Here is a 22,932-nt window from a genome sequence, read left to right as displayed (position 1 = left end):
GGGGGGTTGTTGTTTGCTGCCCACCAAAAGAAAAATCACCATCCGCCACTATGTAGCACCCTCTAACTAGGTGCTAGTGTACATAATTGTTAGTGTAGGAAAATTTGGCCTAGCTGAGAGCCAGGCCTGAGTTAAATCTGGGTCTAGGCTGAGTGACTCAGGGAGCCTGGATGGGTGCTAAGAATATGCATGCATCATACATACAAGGGGGAGTACAACTGGGGGAATCCATAGTGGAGAAGGATCTGGGGGTTTTGCCTAATAATAGCATGCAATGCCAAGCTGCGGTTTCCAAAGCTAAACAAAGTCCTTTCTTGTATTAAGTGAGGTATGGACTCCAGAGAGAGAGATATAATTTTTCCCCCCTGTACAAATCATTAGTAAGGCCCCTTTCACACATGCGGACAGTATGTCCGTATTTTATCCATCCTTTTGCGGATGAAATACGGACATACATGCATCCCTATGGGATAGCGGGTGTCTGCGGATGAACATCCGCTGACACCCGATATCGTCCGTCTCTGCTATGGTCCGATTCTGCAGATGGAGGAAAATCCTATTTTCTCATATCGTCTTCCAGGACAGCCTCTGAGACATAGGGCTCCTCCCTCTGGGACAGGAAACACGTTCACCCAAATGGTTAAAAGGAGGTCCTCCAGGCCTACCCCTTCAGTTTTTGTGTTTCCTGCCGGACGGGAGCTCCATGTTCCAGGACTGGCCTCTGAGGTACCTTCCCCTCTGCCCAAAGCGCCCCTCTGTCTAAGTGCAGTGAAGAGAGGGCTGCTTGTACACCGCTGCCTATAAGCTTGGGGAGAGTTGGACCTTAGAGGAGCAGTGGATCCCCTACCTCCATTTTGGTCGCACAGTCCGGTTGTTGTGCTTCATTGGAAAAAACGTACGGCACCCAAGAAGGAACGGCGTCCACGAGACATGCGGGACGTCCGTTCTGGGTATGGTTACGAACGTACGTGCATCCGAGGAGCGGTTTCCGCGTTCCAACGAACGGAAGTGATGCTGCTTCCGGTGGAACCGCTTCATCAGAGGGCACCAGGGAACGAAGGTTCCAGTTTCCAGGCGCAGCGTGTGTGGCTTGGTGGGCGTCTGGAGCCTGTGTAGATCCAGCAGAGGCTGTGACAGGAGCCATGGAGGGCACTGCAGCAGTTCAGGCGGTCGACTCCAGTTCTTCTGGCACCGGCACCTCTCAGGTAAGTGTGGTGAGGGCAGACCATGGCTTACTCTGGGAGGGAATGAGGTCCTTGGGACCAAGGCCATTCCCTGGGTGGGGAACCACAGGTGAAGGGCTGGGCACTTCTCTCCTTCCCCCGAGCACAGTGGTGGCAACGGTTGGGAACAGGCTTTCATGGTTTGTTTTCTGTCTTTTCTTTTGCTTTCAGGGTATAGCACAAGACAGAGCTCAGATACAGCCTCCAAGGAGAAAGTGTGCTGTTTGTGGGACAAAACTTGGGCCCAATTGGGAGAAGCCGATTTGCCCCAAATGTGTCAGTAGTTTATCTAAGGATGACTCCATAACTGAGTGTCAGAAGATCCTTTCGTCAGTAAAAGACGAGATTGCATCCACCTTCAAGTCATTCAGAGGAATGATGGATAGGATGCAGGGTCCCTCTGTGCCCTTATCTAGGGCGGTAAGTTTGCCCTCCCTGTCTGAGCCCAGTCTGAAGCATACGGAAGATAGGGAGAGCTGGCCTCTTCTCAAGTGGACTCAGGGTCTGACTCTGAGGAAGAGGAAGATTACTCCAGAGGGTCCAGGTATAAGTTGACATTGGATGATGTGGGGGATTTGTTAAAAGCGATCTATGACACCCTAGAGATCAGAGAGGAGTCGGTACAGCTTTCTAAGCATGACCTCATGTATCAGGGGGTCTCTGCCCAGAAATCCAGAGTTTTCCCTGTGCGCAAATCTCTAGTGGAAGCGATCTTGCTGGAGTGGGAGCACCCTGAGAGGAGACCGTTCTTTTCCAGCAGTCTCAAACGCAGATTTCCCTTCAAGAAAGAGGCGGTCCAGCCTTGGAACAAGGTTCCTAAGTTGTATGCGCCGCTAGCGAAGGTCTCCAAAAAGACTGACTTGGCCTTCCATGACCTAGGATCCCCTAAGGACCCAATTGACAAAAGGGGTGATGTGCTGTTGAAGAGGGCTTGGGATGCCTCCTTTATTGCGCTCAAACCTGCCCTTGCAGCCACCTGTGTGGCTAGAAATTTGGAGTGCTGGTTAACTCAGTTACAGTCTCATATTTCAGCAGGCATGTCCCGACAACAGCTGCTAAAGTCCTTTCCCTTATTGTTTAAGGCAGTTGGGTTCCTAGCCGATGCTTCTGCAGAGTCGGTAAAGCTAGCGGCTAGGTCTGCGGCTTTAGTTAACGCGGCTAGAAGGGCTGTATGGCGGAAAGCCTGGTCGGGAGATGCAACATCAAAACTCAGGCTTTGTGGATTGCCTTTCTCAAGCGACCACCTTTTTGGCCCTGGGCTCCAGGAGGCCCTGGAACGTACCCAAGATAAAAAGAAGGCCTTTCCAGAGAAAAAGAAGAAGCCTGAGAGCAGGTGTCTTTTTCGAGGGCTTAGGCAACAGTCCCAGCAGGAGAGAGAGGGTCGGCCTAAGAAACACTGGTCGGGTCACAAGGGACGAGGCAGAGGAGGAATATTATTCAATCCTCCTCAAACCACCTCAAAATCCCAGTGACTCCTGTGTTCAAGTGGGAGGAAGGTTGGGGGATTTCCTCCCACAATGGACAAATGCAACTTCAAGTCCATTTATATTAGAGATATCAGTGTGCCAGCTGAAGTTCTGCAAGCAGGTGCTGGAGGTAGAAATGGAGTGTATATAGAGACTGTATAGTAACCGGAAGTTGTTTGAAGTCAAGTGGGCATCTCATAATCTCCCCAATCCCTATCCAAATGTTATCCCCCAATAAAATACAAAAAACAAAATGCTGGACTGTTTTCTGACCCTGGGAGACTGTGGAAATTCGGTATGCCTGGCTGTTCAGGTTGGGGGATCCCATTTCATTTGCAGCTTTTACATGGGGTGCGTTGCATATGGATTAAACTTCTAATTTTCACATTAACTGTATATGACCAGGTCTGGAACAGGGAACAGACTTTACCTTTTTGGTGGACTTGCTCTCTTCCTCTGGGTCCCCTCCAGTAGGCAGCCATAACATATTGGGAGCTATGCAGAGAGCAAGATTCGAAGCGGTCATTTGGTTTTCTTCTGAGTTCTTCCCAATGTGATTCAGTACAGCAAACAAATGTTGCAGCAAACTGAAGTTGGCTTCAGGGAGCTGGTCCAACAGGCTAGGGATTAAACAATGGATCCGTTAAGATGTGTCATCTACCAAGTTACAGTATAGATCATTATGTGCACTAATTCATCACCAAGTTCTAATCCACTAAATAACTGACCTTTTTATGACTTTTATACTGTTTTCCGGTTCCTCAATTTCAGTGAATTCCATCCAAAGCCCATACATGTCTGAGGATAGAATACTGTCAGGAATATTGCGGAGAAAATCCTAAATCAAATACATATACATACAGTAGGGGGGTCAGCATTTTGTAGTACTAGTACTTATAATAAAGTAAAAAAGAAAACAGGAACATAACAGGACAGGCAAAACCTATTCAAAAGATTTGTGTTATGGGCTCTGTTCACAAAGCTGAAACAGCAGGTTCCTAAATTTCCCAAAAAAGTGTCAGTTATTTTCAGATCAGTTCAATGAGATGTGAAAATTACAGTCACATGGTTGAAAACAAAAAAAACGTACCTCTGTGTTAAAGTTTTGTGAGGTGAGATAGAACGTTATAAGAACTTGAATATATCACTTTAGTATTAAAGTAGCTCTAAAGGCAGGTTTCCTTTTTCTTAAGGCCCCCCCATTATATTTACCCGAGCCTGATCTCAATCCAGCGATGTGCATGGGAGCAGTGTCGTTCCTGTGCCTCTCTCGCCTCATTGGCTCCTGCTGCTGTCAATCACAGCCAGTGAGCCAATGAGGAGAGAGCGGGGGCAGGGCCAAGTTGCGCTCTGTGTGTAAATGGACAATATCCATTCACAGAAGTATGGCTTGGGAGCGAGCATGCTGTAGTGGCCCATAGCCCCAAAAAGAAGAGGATCTGGGCTGCTCTGTGCAAAACCACTGCTAAAGTGTTTGTTGTAAAAAAAATTACAACCTTTAGAATCACTTTAAATTTACAATATTTGGCCAGAATTTTGTAGAAGTCTGACCGTCACATGTTAGCATCCCTTTCAAAAATAATGGGCGTTCATATGAAGTTGGCCCCCCTTGGCAACAGCATCCACTCTTCTGGGAAGGCTTTACACAAGATTTGAATATGTCTATGGGAATTTGTGTCCACTTGTGAGGTCAGGTACTGATGTTGGATGAGAAGGTTCTGTGCAGGCCACTCGAGTTCCTGCACACCAAAGTGATCAGGCCAAGACTTTATGGAGTCACTGTGGAGCAAATAATCCTTAAACTCTCAACTCACTCTATTCCACCCCTCAGCAGTGACTCAGCAGTTCAGTTCCCCCTTCTCTCCCTTCCCAGAAATCCCTCAGCAACTCAGCTCCATTTCTCTCACCTCCCAGAAGTTACTCAACACCTTAGCTCCCCCTGCTTCCCCCTCCCAGCAGTGATTTTTCACTCTGTCAGGCTCCAAATCTGTAAGGCCCCATTCACATCTGAGTGTTTTGTGGAAAGAAGCTCCAAAACATACAACATCCAAAATCCCATGGTCTTCATTGGTGCCTGTTGACACCTGAGCATAGTGTCAGATGAAGCTTGTAGCTCCAAAAAAATTACATGAGCTTCTTTGGAACTCCAAACATTTTTGGCCCCAAAATACTTCAATGGGAACACCCGAAAAAGGCAAGAAAATGTGTGCATCACACTTTTTCTTTGTGCGTTCCCATGCTCATTTACCACTTGTAGAGTATATGTAAATCTTTGAATGGCCAAAACCCAAGTCACAGATCTACTTGGTGGACAACATTTCACTCTTTAAAATAAGGTATATTTTTGTAATATTTAGGATTTCATTATGTACCGTGATCACTGCAGCTGCCACAAACACAGATTCTCCACCCATCTGGACATCGTCTCCACATAACAACTTCTCCTTGAGCTCCTTGCATGTTTTGGCATTGGCTGAGCGCCTGAAAATACCCCTTGAGTGCGGCCCTTCTTCATATAACAGCAGGAGCATATCCTAGAATTGTTCAGCAACATGATGTGAGTGACAAAATTATCCTGTACTAGAATTACAAAAATATTTTACTGTCTTCTGATACAGAGTCTCAGATATCTGGCTCCTCCAATCATCAATAGCAGTAGTTTGGAACCTGCTTACAATTGTTAAACTGGACATCTTTTGAAATAGGTGGCCAATTTTTTGCAACCTTGATTTAGCAGAAAAATGACAGATTTTGTCTTGCTGATATTTCTACAAAATTAGCCTCTAATTTAATCTAGCGAAAAGTTCCAATTTTAAACTAGACATTACGAATGCCATGACTTTGATTATTAACAATGTGCAGATACTATATGACTTTGTTTATAACTTTGGATTAAAGAACAGGTCCAGGATGGTTAGAAGTAACTTCCAAGTTGGAAGGAACTACCCAATTTCATGGCACTGCTGGTCAAAATTACCTGAAAAAGTTTCCATTTTAAATTAAACATGCCCAGTGGAATTTTGTTTGAAGGTTGTTGGTTCCAACTTGTCTTGCATACACACGGTCACACAAATGTTGGCTAACAATTATGAATGTAGTGGCATACAAGACGTATGGCGAGCCGATAGAAAGGAAGTTCAATAGTCATGTGATATCTCCATTACGAATGCTAGTTTTACAAGAACGAGCGCTTCCGGCTCATACTTGATTCCGAGCATGTGTGGACTGTTGCGACGGACTTGTGTACACACAATCGGAAAGTCCAAGAACAAAAATTTGAGAACCTGCTAGCCAACATTTGTTGGTGGAAATTCCGACAACAAATGTTCGATGCAGCATACACATGGTCGGACTTTACGCCAACAAGCTCACGTCCAACATTTGTTGTCGGAAAATCCGATCGTGTGTATGGGGCATTCCAGTTTTTAGGGAGAAGAGCAGGTCCAGGCTGGTTGGAATTAGCCTCCAAGTTGAAAGGAACATGACTTTGTTTATAAACAAAGTGATAGGATTATCAGTAGGAGAAGTGGGTAGAGTTTTTGGGTAGAAGAACAGGTCCAGAATGGTTAAAAGGAGCTTCCAAGTTGGAAGAAACTTTCCAATTTCCTGGCACTGCTAGTCAAAAGTACCTGAAAGTTCCCCTTTAAAATTATACATGCCTCATGCCATGGCCATGTGAGTGGTAGAGTTTTTGGGCAGAAGAGCAAAGCCAGGATGGTTGGAGGGAGCTTCCAAGTTGAAAGAAACTTCCCAAATTTCATGGCATTGCTATTCAAAATTAACTGAAAGTTCCCCTTTTAAACTAGATGTGCCCAGTTCTATGGCTTTGTTTATTAAGAATGTGCTGACATTCCATGACTTTGTTTATAAATAAAGGATTAGGGTTATCAGTACGATAAGTGATAATGTTAAGCCACGTACACACGGGCGGACTGTCTGGCCTACTTAGTACGCCGAAACACATTTCAGCGGACAGTCCGCTCGTGTGTGGGCTTCAGCGGATATTTTCAGCGTGCAGTCTGGCGGACTAAGTATTTCGGAATGTTGGAAATACTGTCCGCTGGACTCGCATTTCGGCGGACAATCCGCCCGTGTGTGTGCCAGTCCGCCGTACTTTTGAAATGAGCGGACTTTTCCCGCCCGGAGAAAAATCCGCTCATTTCGAGCGGGTCTTCAGGTAGGCGGGCCCGCAAAGGAGACGTCGCTGGCCCCGCCGCCTGGTATGGACTTAAAGGGGAACCCCAACGCCGAAAAAAATCGGCGTGGGGGTCCCCCCCAAGTCCACAACAGACCCTTGTCCGAGCACGCTACCTGGCCGGCCAGGAAAGGGGGGGCGAGCGAGCGCCCCCCCTCCTGAGCCGTACCAGGCCGTGTGCCCTCAACATGGGAAGCCGCGTGACACCGCCCCATTGTCCCTATATAAGTGGCAGCGGAGCGCGTCCCTGGCATTCCGGCCGGAGAGATCGTCGAGGCAACATCTCCTGGAGAAGAAGAAGAAGAAGAAGAAGAACGGAAGGCGGCGGCGACAGAAGACCGGGCCACCGCCTGTAAAAGAGCTATAAGAAGGTGCGGTGGCCCGGCAGAAGAACCGAAGAGGGGGACAAGACCCCCGAAGTCGGAAGAAGAGGCCGGCGGCGAGGAAGAAAGCCGGACTCCTCCGCTAGCAAAAGAGCTACAAGAAGATAGCGGAGGAGTCCGGCGAGAAGATCCCCGAAGACGGAAGACCCCCGGAGCTGTGCAATAAAATATTTTAACCCTGTGTTGTGTTTTTTTTGTACTTTTTTTCACAGGTGAATGGGTAGGGGTACATTGTACCCCATACTCATTCACATAGGGTGGGGGGCCGGTATCCGGGGGCCCCCTTATTAAAGGGGGCTTCCGGATTCCGATAAGCCCCCCGCCCGCAGACCCCGACAACCAACGGCCAGGGTTGTCGGGAAGAGGCCCTTGTCCTCATCAACATGGGGACAAGGTGCTTTGGGGTGGGGGGGCCGCGCAGCCCACCCTTCCCCAAGGCACCCCCCATGTTGAGGGCACGGCTCAGGAGGGGGGCTGCTCGCTCGCCCCCCTTTCCTGGCCGGCCGGGTAGCGTGCTCGGACAAGGGTCTGTTGTGGACTTGGGGGGGACCCCCACGTCGATTTTTTTCGGCTTTGGGGTTCCCCTTTAAGTCCATACCAGGCGGCGGGGTCAGCGATGTCTCCTTCGCGGGCCCCGCCTACCTGGAGACGCGCTCGAAATGAGCGGACTTTCCTCCGCGTGTGTGGGCGAGTCCGGTCATTTCAAAAGTAGGGCGGATAGTATGGCGGACTTAGTCCGCCGTATTAGTCCGCTCAAAAAGTGCCGTGTGTGGGCAAGTCCGTTCATTCGAAAGTATGACGGACTGTCCGTCGGATTGTCTGACGGACTAAGTTGGCCAGACAGTCCGCCACGTGTGTACGCGGCTTTAGGGTTATTATTAAGGTTACTATGAGGTTTCAGGTTTTTTGGAAGAAGAGTAGGTCCAGGATAGTTAGAAGGAGTTTCCAAGTTGAAAGGAACTTCCTAATATCATACACTGCTAGCTGAAATTACCTGAAGGTTCACCTTTTAAACTAGGCATGCCCAGTGCCATGGCTATGTTTATTACGAATGTGCTGACATTACACGGCTTTGTTTATAAACAAAGGGTTAGAGTTATCTGTAGGATAAATGATAACATTAGGGTTATCATTAGGGTTACTTTGAACTTTTAGAGTTTTTGGGCAGAAGAGCAGGCCCAGGATAGTTAGAAGGAGCTTCCAAGTTGAAAGATACCTCCCAATTTCATGGCATTGCTAGACAAAATTTGCGTAAAGTTCTCTTGTTAAACTAGACATACACATTATTAGGAGTGTGCTAACATTGCATGAATTTGCTTATATAAATAAAGGGTTAGGGTTAGCAGTAGGTTAAGTGATAACCTTAGGGTTATTATTAGGGTTACTGTGGGTGTTAGTTTTGGGCAGAAAAGCAGGTCTAGGATGGGTTGAAGGAGCTTCCAACTTGGAAGGAACTTCCCAATTTCATATCACTGCTAGTTGAAATTACCAGAAAGTTCCTCTTTTAATCTAGACATGCCCAGTGCCATCGCTTTGTTTATTAAGAATGCACTGACATTCCATGACTTTGTTTATAAACAAAGGGTTAGGGTTATCAGTAAGATAAGTGATAACATTTGGGTTATTAATAAGGTTACTGGTAAGAAGTAGAGTTTTTTGGCAGAAGAACAGCTCCAGGATAGTTAGGAGCTTCCCTAGACTTCAAGAGCCATATTTATTGGTTTTAATAATTTTTTTTGGATAGTTTGGATTTAAGTCAGGCAGCACACCATTTAATAAGAATTTCAAGAAATCTCCTGATAAGGTCTACACAATTTTTTTTCACCCTGTTGTGAAAAGATATGAATCATTTTTACATGTATACTGTAATTAGCTGTTATCCAACACCAGCTGCTTCAATCTCATTATATTAGTCTGAAGTCTTCTAAATATGGACTGCTTTCAAGTAGTTATAGTTAACATTAAAGAGTCTTATCTTACCATTATGGGTTTGGGTAGATTCCCATTGGGACACACCGATGACAGGGAATGACCAAAGAGCTTGCGTGGTGTAAGAGGTGATTGAGAAGAAGCTGTGCTCAATGTGGCGCTGCCACTACGACGTAAAGCCCAATCAATCAGTGACTTTTTCCTCCTGCTTTGTTTTTGTGCAGACTCTGAAAAAAATATATATTTTAAAAATGTTTTCTGCCATCTCCGTCACGTCACACTATGTTCTCTGACAGGCCTCCCATCCTCCCCATTATCCAGAATACATTCTCTCGCATCCCTCCCTCCACACTAAGTTCTCTGGTAGCACTGCCCACTTCCTTACAATCACCATGTTCTTTGGCCATTCCCCTTCCTATTAATGCTATGTTCTTTGGCCTCTTCTACCCTCCATGCTATATTTTCTTGCAGTCACCTCCTCCACCCTTAACACTGCATTCTCTGGCAGCCACCTTTTCCATACTTTCATGTTCTTTGGTAGCCACCTCCTCCACCCCACTTTCTCTGGTAGCTACCTCCTCCACACTATGTTCCCGGTAGCTACCTCTCCCATCCTCTACACTACAGTCTCTGATAGCCAGCTCCTCCCCACTACCTTCTCTGGTATCCGCCTCTTCCAACTTCCACAGTGCATTTTCTGGTAGAAAAAAATAGCCCATTCTACATTCTGGCAGCAAACTTTTGCATCCTTCACACAACATTCTATGGTAGCCACCTCCTCCACCCTATGTTCTCTGGTAGCTGCCTCCTCCAACCTCCACACTGCATTCTCTGGTAACCATCAGAGAATGCAGATTTAATGTATTCATGGCATTTCAAAAGACATTTTCCATCCTCTACACTACATTCTCTGGCAGCCACCTCTTTCACACTTTCACTGGTACCTACCTCCTCCAACCTTCACAGTGCCTTTTCTGGTAGTGCTCTAGACCACACAATATTCTGGCAGCCACTGTCATGGTTATGCAGTGATCTTCCTGTGTTTGCTTACCTCCCCTCATGTGTTCAGACTAAGAGGCCAGCCACTTCCACCTGGTGGTTTTTATAACCTCTCCTCTAAGCATGGCTCCACCCCAGGCCCTATCAGGGAGCCCTATATTAACCTGTGCACTGCAGGCCATCAGTGCTGATCAACCATTGTGTATTCCTTTGTGTGTTTAGCTTCCTGTTACCTGCTGTGTGCTCTTCTACTGTTTTCCGTTACCGACTTTGGCGTGTCTTTGACTATCCCTGTTTGCCTGTGATCCTGACCTTTTGGCGTGTCCCCGACCTTGGCTTTGTCCCTCACCATCCCTATCCTCCTGTTGCCTACTGTGGGTGTGAGCTGGGGGACCCTGGGGGTCGCGACCTGGAGCCAGTTGCAGCCAAGTCCATCCTCACCACTCTGGTGAACACCTGCTGGCTCTTAGACTCCGCGCCCTAGGGAATCCTACGCTCTAACCCCGGTGGGACCTGTCTCCCGTCCGCAGCAGTCAGCCGTAGGGTCCACAACCTTGCGGTGCACTCCTGATTCCTACGGTGTGCATCTGTCACCTCGCCTCAAGGTGACCTGACAGTTTGATCAGCCATGGACCCGGCTGACGTGCCGCTTCCTGCAGTCGATCCGTTGCAGGGCTTAGTTCGCAGACTTGAGATCCAAGAATCGCATCAGACCCAGATGATGCAATTCCTTCAGGATTTGGCATCCCGTTTTGAACAGGCTCTGGCCTCATTAGGACCCCCAGTTCAACAACCGCAACCGCTATCTGCTGCTGCACCTATCGCATTAGTCGCAGCCACACATTCATTACAACTACCAGCTCCGGCCCGTTTCTCTGGGGACTCCAAGGCTTGCAGGGGGTTCCTTAGCCAGTGCACTATTCATTTTGAACTTCAGCCTCAAAACTTCCTGTCCGATCGGGCAAAAGTCGCATATATCATATCCCTCCTGTTTGGCGAGGCGTTAGCTTGGGCCGCCCCTCTGTGGGAACTGAATGATCCAGTGGTTTCTAGCCTGTCTGATTTCTTGAAACTTTTTCAGAATATCTTCGAGAAGCCGGGTCGTGTCTCCTCAGCGGCTAGCGCTCTTTTACGTCTCCGTCAAGAGTCCCCATCTGTGGGACAGTATGCTCTTCAGTTCCGTATCCTCACAGCTGAATTGAGCTGGAATAATGAGGCCCTAGTTGCAACCTTTTTACATGGCCTCTCTGATAGAGTGAAGGATGAATTAGCAGGAAGATCCCTTTCTGCTGATCTGGATAGTGTCATCACCTTGTGTAAACAGATCGATATTCGCTTTCAGGAGAGGGCCCTGGAAAAAAGACGCCAGCACTTCCCGTTCTTTAGGCAGCCTGAGCCCCCAGTCCCTTCTCTGCAATCCGAGGAACGCCCCCTGCCTACTGAGGAACCTATGCAGTTGGGCTTGACTAAATTATCTCCTGAAGAACGCGCTAGGCGCAGAACTCTGGGCCTATGTCTCTATTGTGGGGCCAAAGGTCATTTCCGTGACACTTGTTCTCTTCGTCCGGAAAAACACTCAGGGCTAATACATCTGGAAGGTGGAGTATTAGACCCTAAAATATCACTTTCACCTTCTCGTCTTCTCCTTTCTGTGTTGCTTCATGTCGGTGCTTCCTCTCGTTTGGTCTCAGCACATCTGGATTCCGGAGCCGCTGCCAATTTCATGGATTGGGAAACTGCATCCTCCATGAGACTTACCCTTTTGCCCCTTACAACACCATTGGAGTGGATATCCTTCCTTGTCTTACCTAAGGCTTCATCTCCTATCATATTAGGTCTTCCTTGGTTACAGCTCCATTCTCTGCATGTTGACTGGTCTGCTGGACAGATCCTGGTTTGGAGTTCCTCCTGTTCCTCTTCCTGCCTACTCAAGGGTACCCCAAAGGAGAAACTTCCTGTTACCACCATCCCAGTATCTTCTGCTCTTCCCGCTGTATATGGCAATCTCTGGGATGCGTCCTGCAATAGTCGGACTGATGCACTCTCTCGGTCATGTGGTACTCTGGATGAGGGGCCCACCTATGAACCTGAGTCGATCATTCACTCCAGTTCGCATAACCATTTACCTTTGTCTGTCCCTAATCTCCCTTGAACGCACAGCCAGGCTAACTTGTCTGCAAGTTCCACAGTTGCTATGCCCTGTGATGCGATTGAGATGGTCGCTACACCTGACAATACTATTCAGTCGACCTCTGCACCAGTTATGCCAGTCCAGCCCATGCCCAATGAGCTTCCTGCTTCTTGTTCAGCACCTTCGGTGACCTGGCCTCACCCTACTGCTACTATGTCCGTTCAAACCCATTTAAGAGGCTCAATCCATCCTTTGGATAGAATACCTCATTCGGCCAGGAGGGGCTTTCAATCTTTTTTTCAGGGTTCTCTGCATTCTGTTTGTGTTGCAGCTATCCAGCTTGACTCTTGTGACATGCCACTTTCTAACCAACCTGACCTCAGGGATCCACTGACCTCTGCCCAGTCTGGTGGTCCTGTTATGGATGCCCAGCTCATCTTTAAGGGTGTGGGGGTCCCTGCTCAGACTCTTGATCTTCTCATGCCCTTACCCATTCCTAAAAAGCCTTTAGTCCTCAAGTCCTCTCGTCCTCTCCCTACCTCTGTTTCGGTCTCTGAGGATAATCTAAAATATGAGGTTAGTCAAGTTTTGGATTCCCGGCTCCGTAAAGTCATTCTTCAGTACCTCGTACTTTGGAAAGGGTTGGGTCCTGAGGAGAGGTCTTGGATCACTGCATCTGAGGTCTTTGCTCCCTGTCTGTTAAGGAGGTTCCATCTGGAGTTTCCCTTTAAGCCTGGAGCCAGGCGGGGGAGGGGGAGGCCTCGTAAGAGGGAGGGTACTGTCATGGTTATGCAGTGATCTTCCTGTGTTTGCTTACCTCCCCTCATGTGTTCAGACTAAGAGGCCAGCCACTTCCACCTGGTGGTTTTTATAACCTCTCCTCTAAGCATGGCTCCACCCCAGGCCCTATCAGGGAGCCCTATATTAACCTGTGCACTGCAGGCCATCAGTGCTGATCAACCATTGTGTATTCCTTTGTGTGTTTAGCTTCCTGTTACCTGCCGTGTGCTCTTCTACTGTTTTCCGTTACCGACTTTAGCGTGTCTTTGACTATCCCTGTTTGCCTGTGATCCTGACCTTTTGGCGTGTCCCGACCTTTTCTTTGTCCCTCACCATCCCTATCCTCCTGTTGCCTACTGTGGGTGTGAGCTGGGGGACCCTGGGGGCCGCAACCTGGAGCCAGTTGCAGCCAAGTCCATCCTCACCACTCGAGGCTCTGGTGAACACCTGCTGGCTCTTAGACTCCGCGCCCTAGGGAATCCTACGCTCTAACCCCGGTGGGACCTGTCTCCCGTCCGCAGCAGTCAGCCGTAGGGTCCACAACCTTGCGGTGCACTCCTGATTCCTACAGTGTGCATCTGTCACCTCGCCTCAAGGTGACCTGACAGCCACCTCCTACATTCTCCACAGTATGTTCTCTGGCAGCCACCTCTTCTACATTACGTTCTCTGGTAGCTACCTCTACCAACCTCCACACTTCATTCTCTGGTATCCACCTCCTCCATCCTCTACGCTACATTTTCTGGCAGCCAACTCCTCCACACTACCTTCTCTGGTATCTACCTCCTCCAACCTCCACAGTGCATTTTCTGGTAGCCCTCTAGACCACACTACATTCTGGTAACCATCTCCTCTATTCTCTACACTACGTTCTCTGGCAGCCATCTCCTTCACATTACCTTCTCTGGCAGCCACCAGCCTAGGTACTAGTAAAAGTAAAAAATGTTTGGTAGTAGGAGGGGGAGTAGAGAGAACTAGTCCATGCCTAGTGCCTGCATTCTTCCTTCTTTATCTTCTTCCTACCAAGTCTAAGTTAAGCCTCTGATTCACCTTCCATTTCTTCTCTCGTGGTCCATGATGGCACACAAGTCCAGCTACGCTATTTTCTAATTGGCTGTGCTTGCACATCAGTGTGTTATGAATCAGTTAAAAAACAAAAAACATTTATTTAAAATGATTTCATCCACAACAGGTTCACATGAAGCATGACAAGTGACAGTTGTTAGATAGAAAAATGGCCCTGTCACCCCAAAACAGGAAGCGGCTGAACAAGAGCCTCCATGGCAGGATCCATGGGGATTATTTTAAAGACAGCGTTAGATTTGAAATGATGGAAAATGTCTTTTGAAATTACATGAATGTGTTAAATCTTATATGAGATTTATTAATATTAGATTTTAGTGACTGGTGTAACAAATATAATATTTCAGTTCCAGTTGATACCTACCCCTCCTCACTTCCATAGGGCCATGGGGCCGAAGCTTAATGATGAACTGGCACTGTCTTTCATGAGGGAACTGTTCAAGAATACTGTCTGCACTGTGTTCTAAAGAAAGGTTGTTGCCAAGTCCTCTGGCCATAACCACAGATTCCTGGAGACAGCTCATTGCAATACTGTAAGGGTACTCATGACCTGGAAAGACACAAGCTACAGTAGGTATAGCAACCCCCATGGAGAAGACATGTGACCTATTACAGCCATAAGTGAACTCAAAGCTTAAAAAGCCAAAATCAGGATGTACCAAAAGATTTGAATTTTTTTTTTTAACCACTTTCAGACCGGACCAATTTGCTGGTCAAAGACCAGACCACTTTTTGCGATTCGGCACTGCGTCGCTTTAACTGACAATTGCGCGGTCATGCGACGTGGCTCCCAAACAAAATTGACGTCCTTTTTTTCCCACAAATAGAGCTTTCTTTTGGTGGTATTTGATCACCCCTGCGGTTTTTATTTTTTGCGCTATAAACAAAAATAGAGCGACAATTTTGAAAAAAACTCATTATTTTTTTCTTTTTGTTATAATAAATATCCCCCAAAAATATATAAAAAAACATTTTTTTCCCTCAATTTAGGCTGATACGTATTCTTCTACATATTTTTGGTAAAGAAAATCGCAATAAGCGATTATTGATTGGTTTGCGCAAAAGTTATAGCGTTTACAAAATAGGGATAGTTTTATAGCATTTTTATTAATAATTTTTTATTATTTTTTTTTTACTAGTAATGGCGGCGATCTGCAATTTTTATTGTGACTGCGACATTGTCGGGGACCCATCGGACATTTTTGACACATTTTTGGGACCATTGTCATTTATACAGTAATCACTGCTATATAAATGCAGTGATTCCTGTGTAAATGACACTGGCAGTGAAAGGGTTAACCAGTGGGTGGCAGTGTAGGGGTTAAGTGTTCCTAGGGGTGTGTTACTAACTGTGGGGGGGTTGGGCTTTCATTTAGTGTACACTGATCTCTGCTCCAATCACATGGAGCAGAGATCAGCGTCACTAGTTGCTAGGCAGAATGGAAAAATGTTGTGTATACAGCATTTCCTCCATTCGGCCGCTCCGTGAGACGATCGCGGGGATGCCCACGGCGATCGAGTCCGCGGGTCCCGCGACCGGACTCACGGGGGTCCCGACCAGCGCGGGAGCGCGCCGCCGGCGGCGCGCTCCCGATGGCAGGGCGGCATAGAATATTGGACGTACATGTACGCCAATATGCCTGCCCGTGCCATTCTGTCGACGTACATCGTCGTGCGCTGGTCGGGAAGTGGTTAAAGATACTCTTTATTAAGTATTTTTAATTAAGGTACAAAACAAAACCTATCATTGCTACCCTACAGAGGTTCCCAGTAGGTCAGTAGAATGAAATCAGGGAGGTGGGGGGATGCCATAGAGGTGTCCTCAGAAGGGTTTGTTCGCACAGAAGCAACTCAGATATCCCATGTTTTGGTGAATTTCCCAGGATAACCCCTGGATTCATAAGTGGAATTATACAGCGGTATTGCTGAGTTCACCAGATTTTTCTATAATTCAAGTGTAGGTGCTCTTGGATACTTTAATTTGAGCAGTATGGCCTTGCGGGTGTAAAATAATAACAATCTTCTCAGTGTTCTCATTGTTCTGGATATGGCCAATAGCTGGATCAGACCAAGTATACAAACATCCACTGTCAATGGTACAGAGCTCAGCGTACATTTTTTAATACACTCAGTAACATCTTTCCAAAAGGATTGGACCACTGGACACAGCCACGTGTACACATACATGTACACTGGACTCATGCATGTATATATGTTGCTGGATCTACTGGTCAGCATCAGCATTTAGCAGAAATGTTTGGGTAAATGCAATGCAATTTTCGCAGGGTGATATACAGTATACCATTAAGTATTTTAAATTGAATTAATCTGTCTTTTGACAAAACCAGCTGTAGCATAGGATATTCCCAGACATCCACTCAGTCTTCGGAGTCCATATGCGGGGCTTCCACATACCAGCTGGCCAGCAGTTTATAAAGGCCTTCATGAATAGATGAAAGGAGAACTGGAGAGCTTTGTATATCATGGATAAAGTTTTTTTCATGGCATCGTCCCACAACATGCATATTTCTAAGGCTCATCCAGTCCTGAGATGCACACAGCACAGCCAGGTAGATGGCGCCACTTACAGTTAAATAATATAGCCTGCAGCCTATTGATTGGGCAGATGAGTGGCAGATGAGGTCATCCATCTGCTTACCCTGCTCTTTCCTCTGAAACCTCATGTTTATTGTCAACATAATTGCATTCAACCACCTTATTGGCTCCAAGCATTGCCTTTCCCTCTCCCAGGTTGAGGGAGACCAAGTCAACTTCAGAGAGACCAGGGGGTGATTTACTAAAACTGGTGCGCACGGAATCTGGTGCAGCTGTGCATAGTAACCAATCAGCTTATAACATCTGTTAGTTTTAGTAAAACCCCCTTGTTCTCTCTGAAATTGACTTTGTTTCCCTAAAACTGGGAGAGGGAAAGCCAAGGCTTGGAGCCAATCAGGTGGTTGAATGCAAATATTTTTACAATAAGCATGCTGATGAGAAAAGAGAGCAGAGTGAGCAAAAGGATGACCTCATCTGCCACTAATTGGTCTAATCAGTAGGCTGCAGGCTGTCACAGTAAGGCCCTCTTCACATGGGCATGGTAGTGTGGAAAATCCAGGCTGTTGGGGTACGTTTTTACCCATCAGATGGCACTATCCACATTGTTGCTGTGCTGCAAAAAATGTAGGGCTTGTTGCATTTAGCAGATGATCCAGCATACCAACGCACCCCATAGAAGTGAATGGGGCCACGCTGCATCCAAAGCAATTGCGGCCCGTCCATTAAGGGTGCACAGGGGCCTCCCCCTCTATGTATCATAGATAAATTCATGCATAGCATGAATCTATCCATGGTCGCCGCGACCACCCCCTATTCAGGTGTCCGGCCCCTTTTAGGATGCTGGGCGCCTAAATTACAGCGACGAGGGGTGTGGAGGACACAGGAGTCACCACCCATCCCACAGCTCCCAGCTGCCTGACCCGCTGCCCGTCCCACAACCTGCCACCAATATGGGGTAAATGGTGGTCAGACAATGAGCGGGGGGAATGCTGGGGGGTCACAGTGACTGCAATGGATGGGCACAGTGGCTGCTACTGATGGGCACAGTGGCTGCTACTGATGGGCACAATGGTTGCAATGGATCAGGCACAGTGGCTGCTATTGATGAGCACAGTGGTTGCAATTGATGGACACAGTGAGGTTGCAATTGATGGGCACAGTGAGGTTGCAATTGATGTGCACAGTGGTTGCAATTGATGGGCACGGTTGTTGCAATTGATGGGCATGGTGGTTGCAATTGATGGACACAGTGAGGTTGCAATTGATGGACACAGTGAGGTTGCAATTGATGGGCATAGTGGCTGCAATTGATGGGCACAGTGAGGCTGCAATTGATGGCACAGTAAGGCTGCAATTGATGGCACAGTGAGGCTGCAATTGATGGTTTCTTTTTAAGAATTTTTGTTTATTTGCATCCCCCCAAAAATTTTGAGCACCAGTCGCCACTGATCCAAAGGACACAGCTGCAACATAGTGAAAAGGGATTTCAGTGCAAAATCTCTCTTTAAACAGGCTTGTGGGAGGAGACATATCGCCCCTGATTGCCTGCTAATCATGACCAGTCAGTCGCTGCTAATTCACTATACCTATGTGAAAGGATCTTACTTAATTGAAAAAATAAATGCAATGATGAATGAATGAATTCAGAACTGTGTCAATTTTAGTCTTTTATATCCCTCTGGATTCAACTTTTGCTATACCTTTATTTTTTATTATATTTTACATTGTATTATAAACAATATGTTGCAAACTGTTTGCCATAATGTACATGATATGATGCATATTTTCTACATATTTCAGTATAAGGAAATTTAAAACAATTGAGGAATACACATTTTAAAATCTAGAGTAGATTGCTGGAAGGGAATATCACTTTATAACTGATGCTATACATAGAAGACAGAACACGTGGTGACCATACACCCCTACTGAGTATTCGGTGAAGATCTTACCGCAAAGAGGATATGGAGGGTCATCCTTTCCAGATGTCACCCACAGATGGTAGTCACTGTGTCTGCCCTGCACAAAAACAGTTGTTAAACATTTGGCACTGTGAGCAAGCATATTAATTTCCTAATGGAATATACTATATGGCCAAATGTAGGTGGACTTCCTCCAATTGCTTGAGTTCAGGTGTTTCCAGTGAACGGCACTGTGAATGCTACAGCATAAAAAATATTTTAGAAATTTGTGTTCTTCCAACCTTGTGGTAACAGTTTGGGGAAGGCCCTTTTTGTTTATTCCAGCATGAATGTGCCCCTGTGTACAAAGCCAGCTCCTTAAACACATGGTTTGATGACTTTGGTGGGGAGGAACTTGAGTTGAGCCCAGACCTTTGATCTCAACCCTACTGAACATCTTTTGGGATGAATTGGAATTCCAATTGTGAGCCAGGTCTTATTGTCCAGAAGACTGGAGGCTGTTGCAAAGGAGGGCCAACTTCATATTAATGCCCATTGAAATGGATGTCCATTAAGCTCACATAGGTGTGACAGTCAGGTGTCCACAAATGTTTGGCCATTGAGTGTATATTTATTTCTAAAATAATTAATTTATGTTCAAGCCAAGTCTTATTTTCCAACCTGAGTACCTCACCTCAACCCAACTAAACACTTTTAGGGCGAATCGGAACTCTAACGCAAGACAGGTCTTCTCATCCAAAATCAGTATCTGACCCCAACCAAACTCAACCTTCGGGATGGATTGGGATGCCAATTGTAAGTAAGGTCTTCAGTACCTCACCTCAACCCAACTGAACACTTTTAGGGTGAATTGGAACTCTAACTACGAGATAGGTCTTGCCATCCAAAATCAGTACCTGACCTTAGCCAAACTGAATACCTTTGGGGTGAACTGGAACTCTGACGGCGAGAAGGGTCTTCTCACCCAAAATCAGTACTTGACCTCAACCCAACTGAACACCTTCAGGATAAATTGGGATGCCCATTGTAAGCCAGCTCTTTTCAGCCAACATCTGTATCTGAAACTATTTTAGCTGAATGGGCACGAATCCCAACAGACACCCTCCAAAACCATGTGTAAAAGTCTTCTAGGAAGAGTGGAGGCTGTTACAGTAAAGTAGGACAAACACTAAATGTCATTACCCACATTATTACAGTAAGTGGATTTGTCTAATGCATTATAAAACATACAATCCAAAGAAAATCTGCAAAATATACATCCTCCAACTTACTGTCTGCTTTGCTTCTCAGTGTAAATCCCCTAAGTTTTTGATTACCATTGGAGAAGAAAACCTCCTGCCTCCTGTCAGCAGTACTGGAAGACCCATCTCTATGAACTCCTCCCCAGTATTGGGTAGATAATTAGAGCTTGTATTTTGCAGACCTAATGTAGTACTTAATAGTAATCAAGCAGAAGGATGCTGAACACACCTTAGGAGGCCAACCCACCATCCCTACCAACATCTACATATATATAAAAGAAGTATGTACAAGTGCAGATTTTTTTTCTATTACTTTTAATTACGCTACTACTCGACCCACCACATTGAAAAAAAAATAACATCATAATACATTGTTTTGGAGCCTTAATGGGCCCCATCATGATGCATCACGCCTGATGAAGGGGTTTTAAGTGGAGGTTTTATAATTTAGTGCAAGGGTTTTACATTTAGCTTTGAAGGTACAGTCAATATTTTAGGTTTACTTACGGGAAGTTCAAGCTGTTGAGACACCAGTTTAATCACTTTTTCCGTAGTGTCCATGTTAGACACAGTAACTGTAGTACTCTGCAGAGACAAAGAACATCAACATATTGAAAAAACATAATAGAGGCTCTACATAAAACACTCATATTTGCATCATTACTGAACCTTCTCTTACTAGCTGACTGCTCCAACCCATTTATACCCATCTTTGGCACCCTGGGTTTTTAATCACTTGGCACCAAAGTTAAAGTAACCAAACTGTGATAAATAATTACCCCAAACAGATGCACCTGCAAAAGGACAGAATTTATACTCAATTATCCCACTGTCACTGGTTCTTCCCATTGACCTCCTTATCATAACTACAGTGCCTTGCGAAAGTATTCGGCCCCCTTGAACTTTTCAACCTTTTGCCACATTTCAGGCTTCAAACATAAAGATATAAAATTGTTATTTTTTGTGAAGAATCACCAACAAGTGGGACACAATTGTGAAGTGGAACAAAATCTATTGGATATTTTAAACTTTTTTAGCAAATAAAAAACTGAAAAGTGGTGCGTGCAAAATTATTCGGCCCCTTTACTTTCACTGCAGCAAACTCACTCCAGAAGTTCAGCGAGGATCTCTGAATGATCTAATGTTGTCCTAAAATGACTGATGGTGATAAATAGAATCCACCTGTGTGTAATCAAGTCTCTGTATAAATGCACCTGCTCTGTGATAGTCTCAGGGTTCTGTTGAAAGCGCAGAGAGCATCATGAAGACCAAGGAATACACCAGGCAGGTCCGTAATACTGTTGTGGAGAAGTTTAAAGCTGGATTTGGATACAAAAAGATTTCCCAAGCTTTAAACATCCCAAGGAGCACTGTGCAAGCGATCATTTTGAAATGGAAGGAGTATCAGACCACTGCAAATCTACCAAGACCTGGCCGTCCCTCTAAACTTACAGCTTAGACAAGGAGAAGACTGATCAGAGATGCAGCCCAAGAGGCCCATGATCACTCTGGATGAACTGCAGAGAACTACACCTGAGGTGGGAGAGTCTGTCCATAGGACAACAATCAGTCGCACATGGCACAAATCTGGCCTTTATGGAAGAGTGGCAAGAAGAAAGCCATTTCTCAAAGATATCCATAAAAAGTCTTGTCTAAAGTTTGCCAAAAGCCACCTGGGAGACACACCAAACATGTGGAAGAAGGTGCTCTGGTCAGATGAAACCAAAATCGAACTTTTTGCCCACAATGCAAAACGATATGTTTGGCGTAAAAGCAACACAGCTCATCACCCTCAACACACCATCCCCACTGTCAAACATGGTGGTGGCAGCATCATGGTTTGGGCCTGCTTTTCTTCAGCAGGGACAGGGAAGATGGTTAAAATTGAGGGGAAGATGGATGCAGCCAAATACAGGACCATTCTGGATGAAAACCTGTTGGAGTCTGCAAAAGACCTGAAACTGGGACGGAGATTTATCTTCCAACAAGACAATGATCCCAAACATACAACAAAATCTACAAAGGAATGGTTCACAAATAAACGTATCCAGGTGTTAGAATGGCCAAGTCAAAGTCCAGACCTGAATCCAATCGAGAATCTGTGGAAAGAGCTGAAAACTGCTGTTCACAAATGCTCTCCATCCAACCTCACTGAGCTCGAGCTGTTTTGCAAGGAAGAATGGGCAAGAATTTCAGTCTCTCGATGTGCAAAACTGATAGAGACATACCCCAAGCGACTTGCAGCTGTAATCGCAGCAAAAGGTGGCTCTACAAAGTATTAACGCAAGGGGGTCGAATAATTTTGCACGCCCCACTTTTCATTTTTTTATTAGTTAAAAAAGTTTCAAAAATCCAATAGATTTCGTTCCACTTCACAATTGTGTCCCACTTGTTGGTGATTCTTCACAAAAAATAAAAATTTTATATCTTTATGTTTGAAGCCTGAAATATGGCAAAAGGTTGAAAAGTTCAAGGGGGCCAAATACTTTCGCAAGGCACTTTACATCCTATAGTGATACGGAGGTTGAGGAACCACAGACTGCAGAAGGTTTAAAATGAATTCTGAATAACTGAATTACACCAAATTTTGCTAAACCATAGTATATATACACTTACCACCTGTATATGTACAGTATATAATATCTTGCCTTTTCTCCCTTAAAAAAATGATTGACAATTCATTCTTGAGAATATGCGTCTTTTTTCCTAATTCTACTTTTATTTCAGTTACAATCTCAAAATTATTTTCATAATTTGTGTCCCTCGGCCATAAATAGCCATAACACGCCATAAATTTGGAAACAACTAGAGATTTTAGTGGGAAATGGAACAGTCCCAACAAAATGGAAATCAGATCATGTTGCCACATAAAAAAATAAAAATTAAAAAAAGAGACAGAAGGGTAATACTCACAGACATGTATTCGTCTGCATCCAGATATAAAACACCAATTGCAATTTTTCCAGGGAAAAATACATCTTTCTTTACTTCTTTAATATGCCTGAAAAAAATGAAAAATCCAAG

The 22,932-nt window shown here is 45.6% G+C and overlaps 1 protein-coding gene across 1 annotated transcript in view; it reads right to left on the bottom strand.

Annotated features, from left to right (window-relative positions):
* LOC143942592 (rho GTPase-activating protein 20-like) overlaps positions 1 to 22,932 on the bottom strand; it is a 161,434-nt gene that overhangs the window by 23,267 nt on the left and 115,235 nt on the right. The window contains exons 6-13 of the mRNA XM_077463982.1: positions 22,822 to 22,909; positions 20,416 to 20,493; positions 18,698 to 18,764; positions 14,554 to 14,739; positions 9,248 to 9,423; positions 5,062 to 5,223; positions 3,418 to 3,527; positions 3,120 to 3,309 (exon numbers count right to left, since the gene is read on the bottom strand). Of these exons, the coding sequence (XP_077320108.1) occupies positions 3,120 to 3,309; positions 3,418 to 3,527; positions 5,062 to 5,223; positions 9,248 to 9,423; positions 14,554 to 14,739; positions 18,698 to 18,764; positions 20,416 to 20,493; positions 22,822 to 22,909 (1,057 nt within the window). The remainder of the gene's footprint in view (positions 1 to 3,119; positions 3,310 to 3,417; positions 3,528 to 5,061; positions 5,224 to 9,247; positions 9,424 to 14,553; positions 14,740 to 18,697; positions 18,765 to 20,415; positions 20,494 to 22,821; positions 22,910 to 22,932) is intronic.

Source organism: Lithobates pipiens, unplaced genomic scaffold (genome assembly GCF_037356315.1).
Source record: "Lithobates pipiens isolate NorthernLeopardFrog02 unplaced genomic scaffold, aLitPip1_a1.2 Scaffold_1, whole genome shotgun sequence".
Classification (NCBI taxonomy): Eukaryota; Metazoa; Chordata; class Amphibia; order Anura; family Ranidae; genus Lithobates; species Lithobates pipiens.
This window is presented reverse-complemented; position numbering and strand designations above follow the sequence as displayed.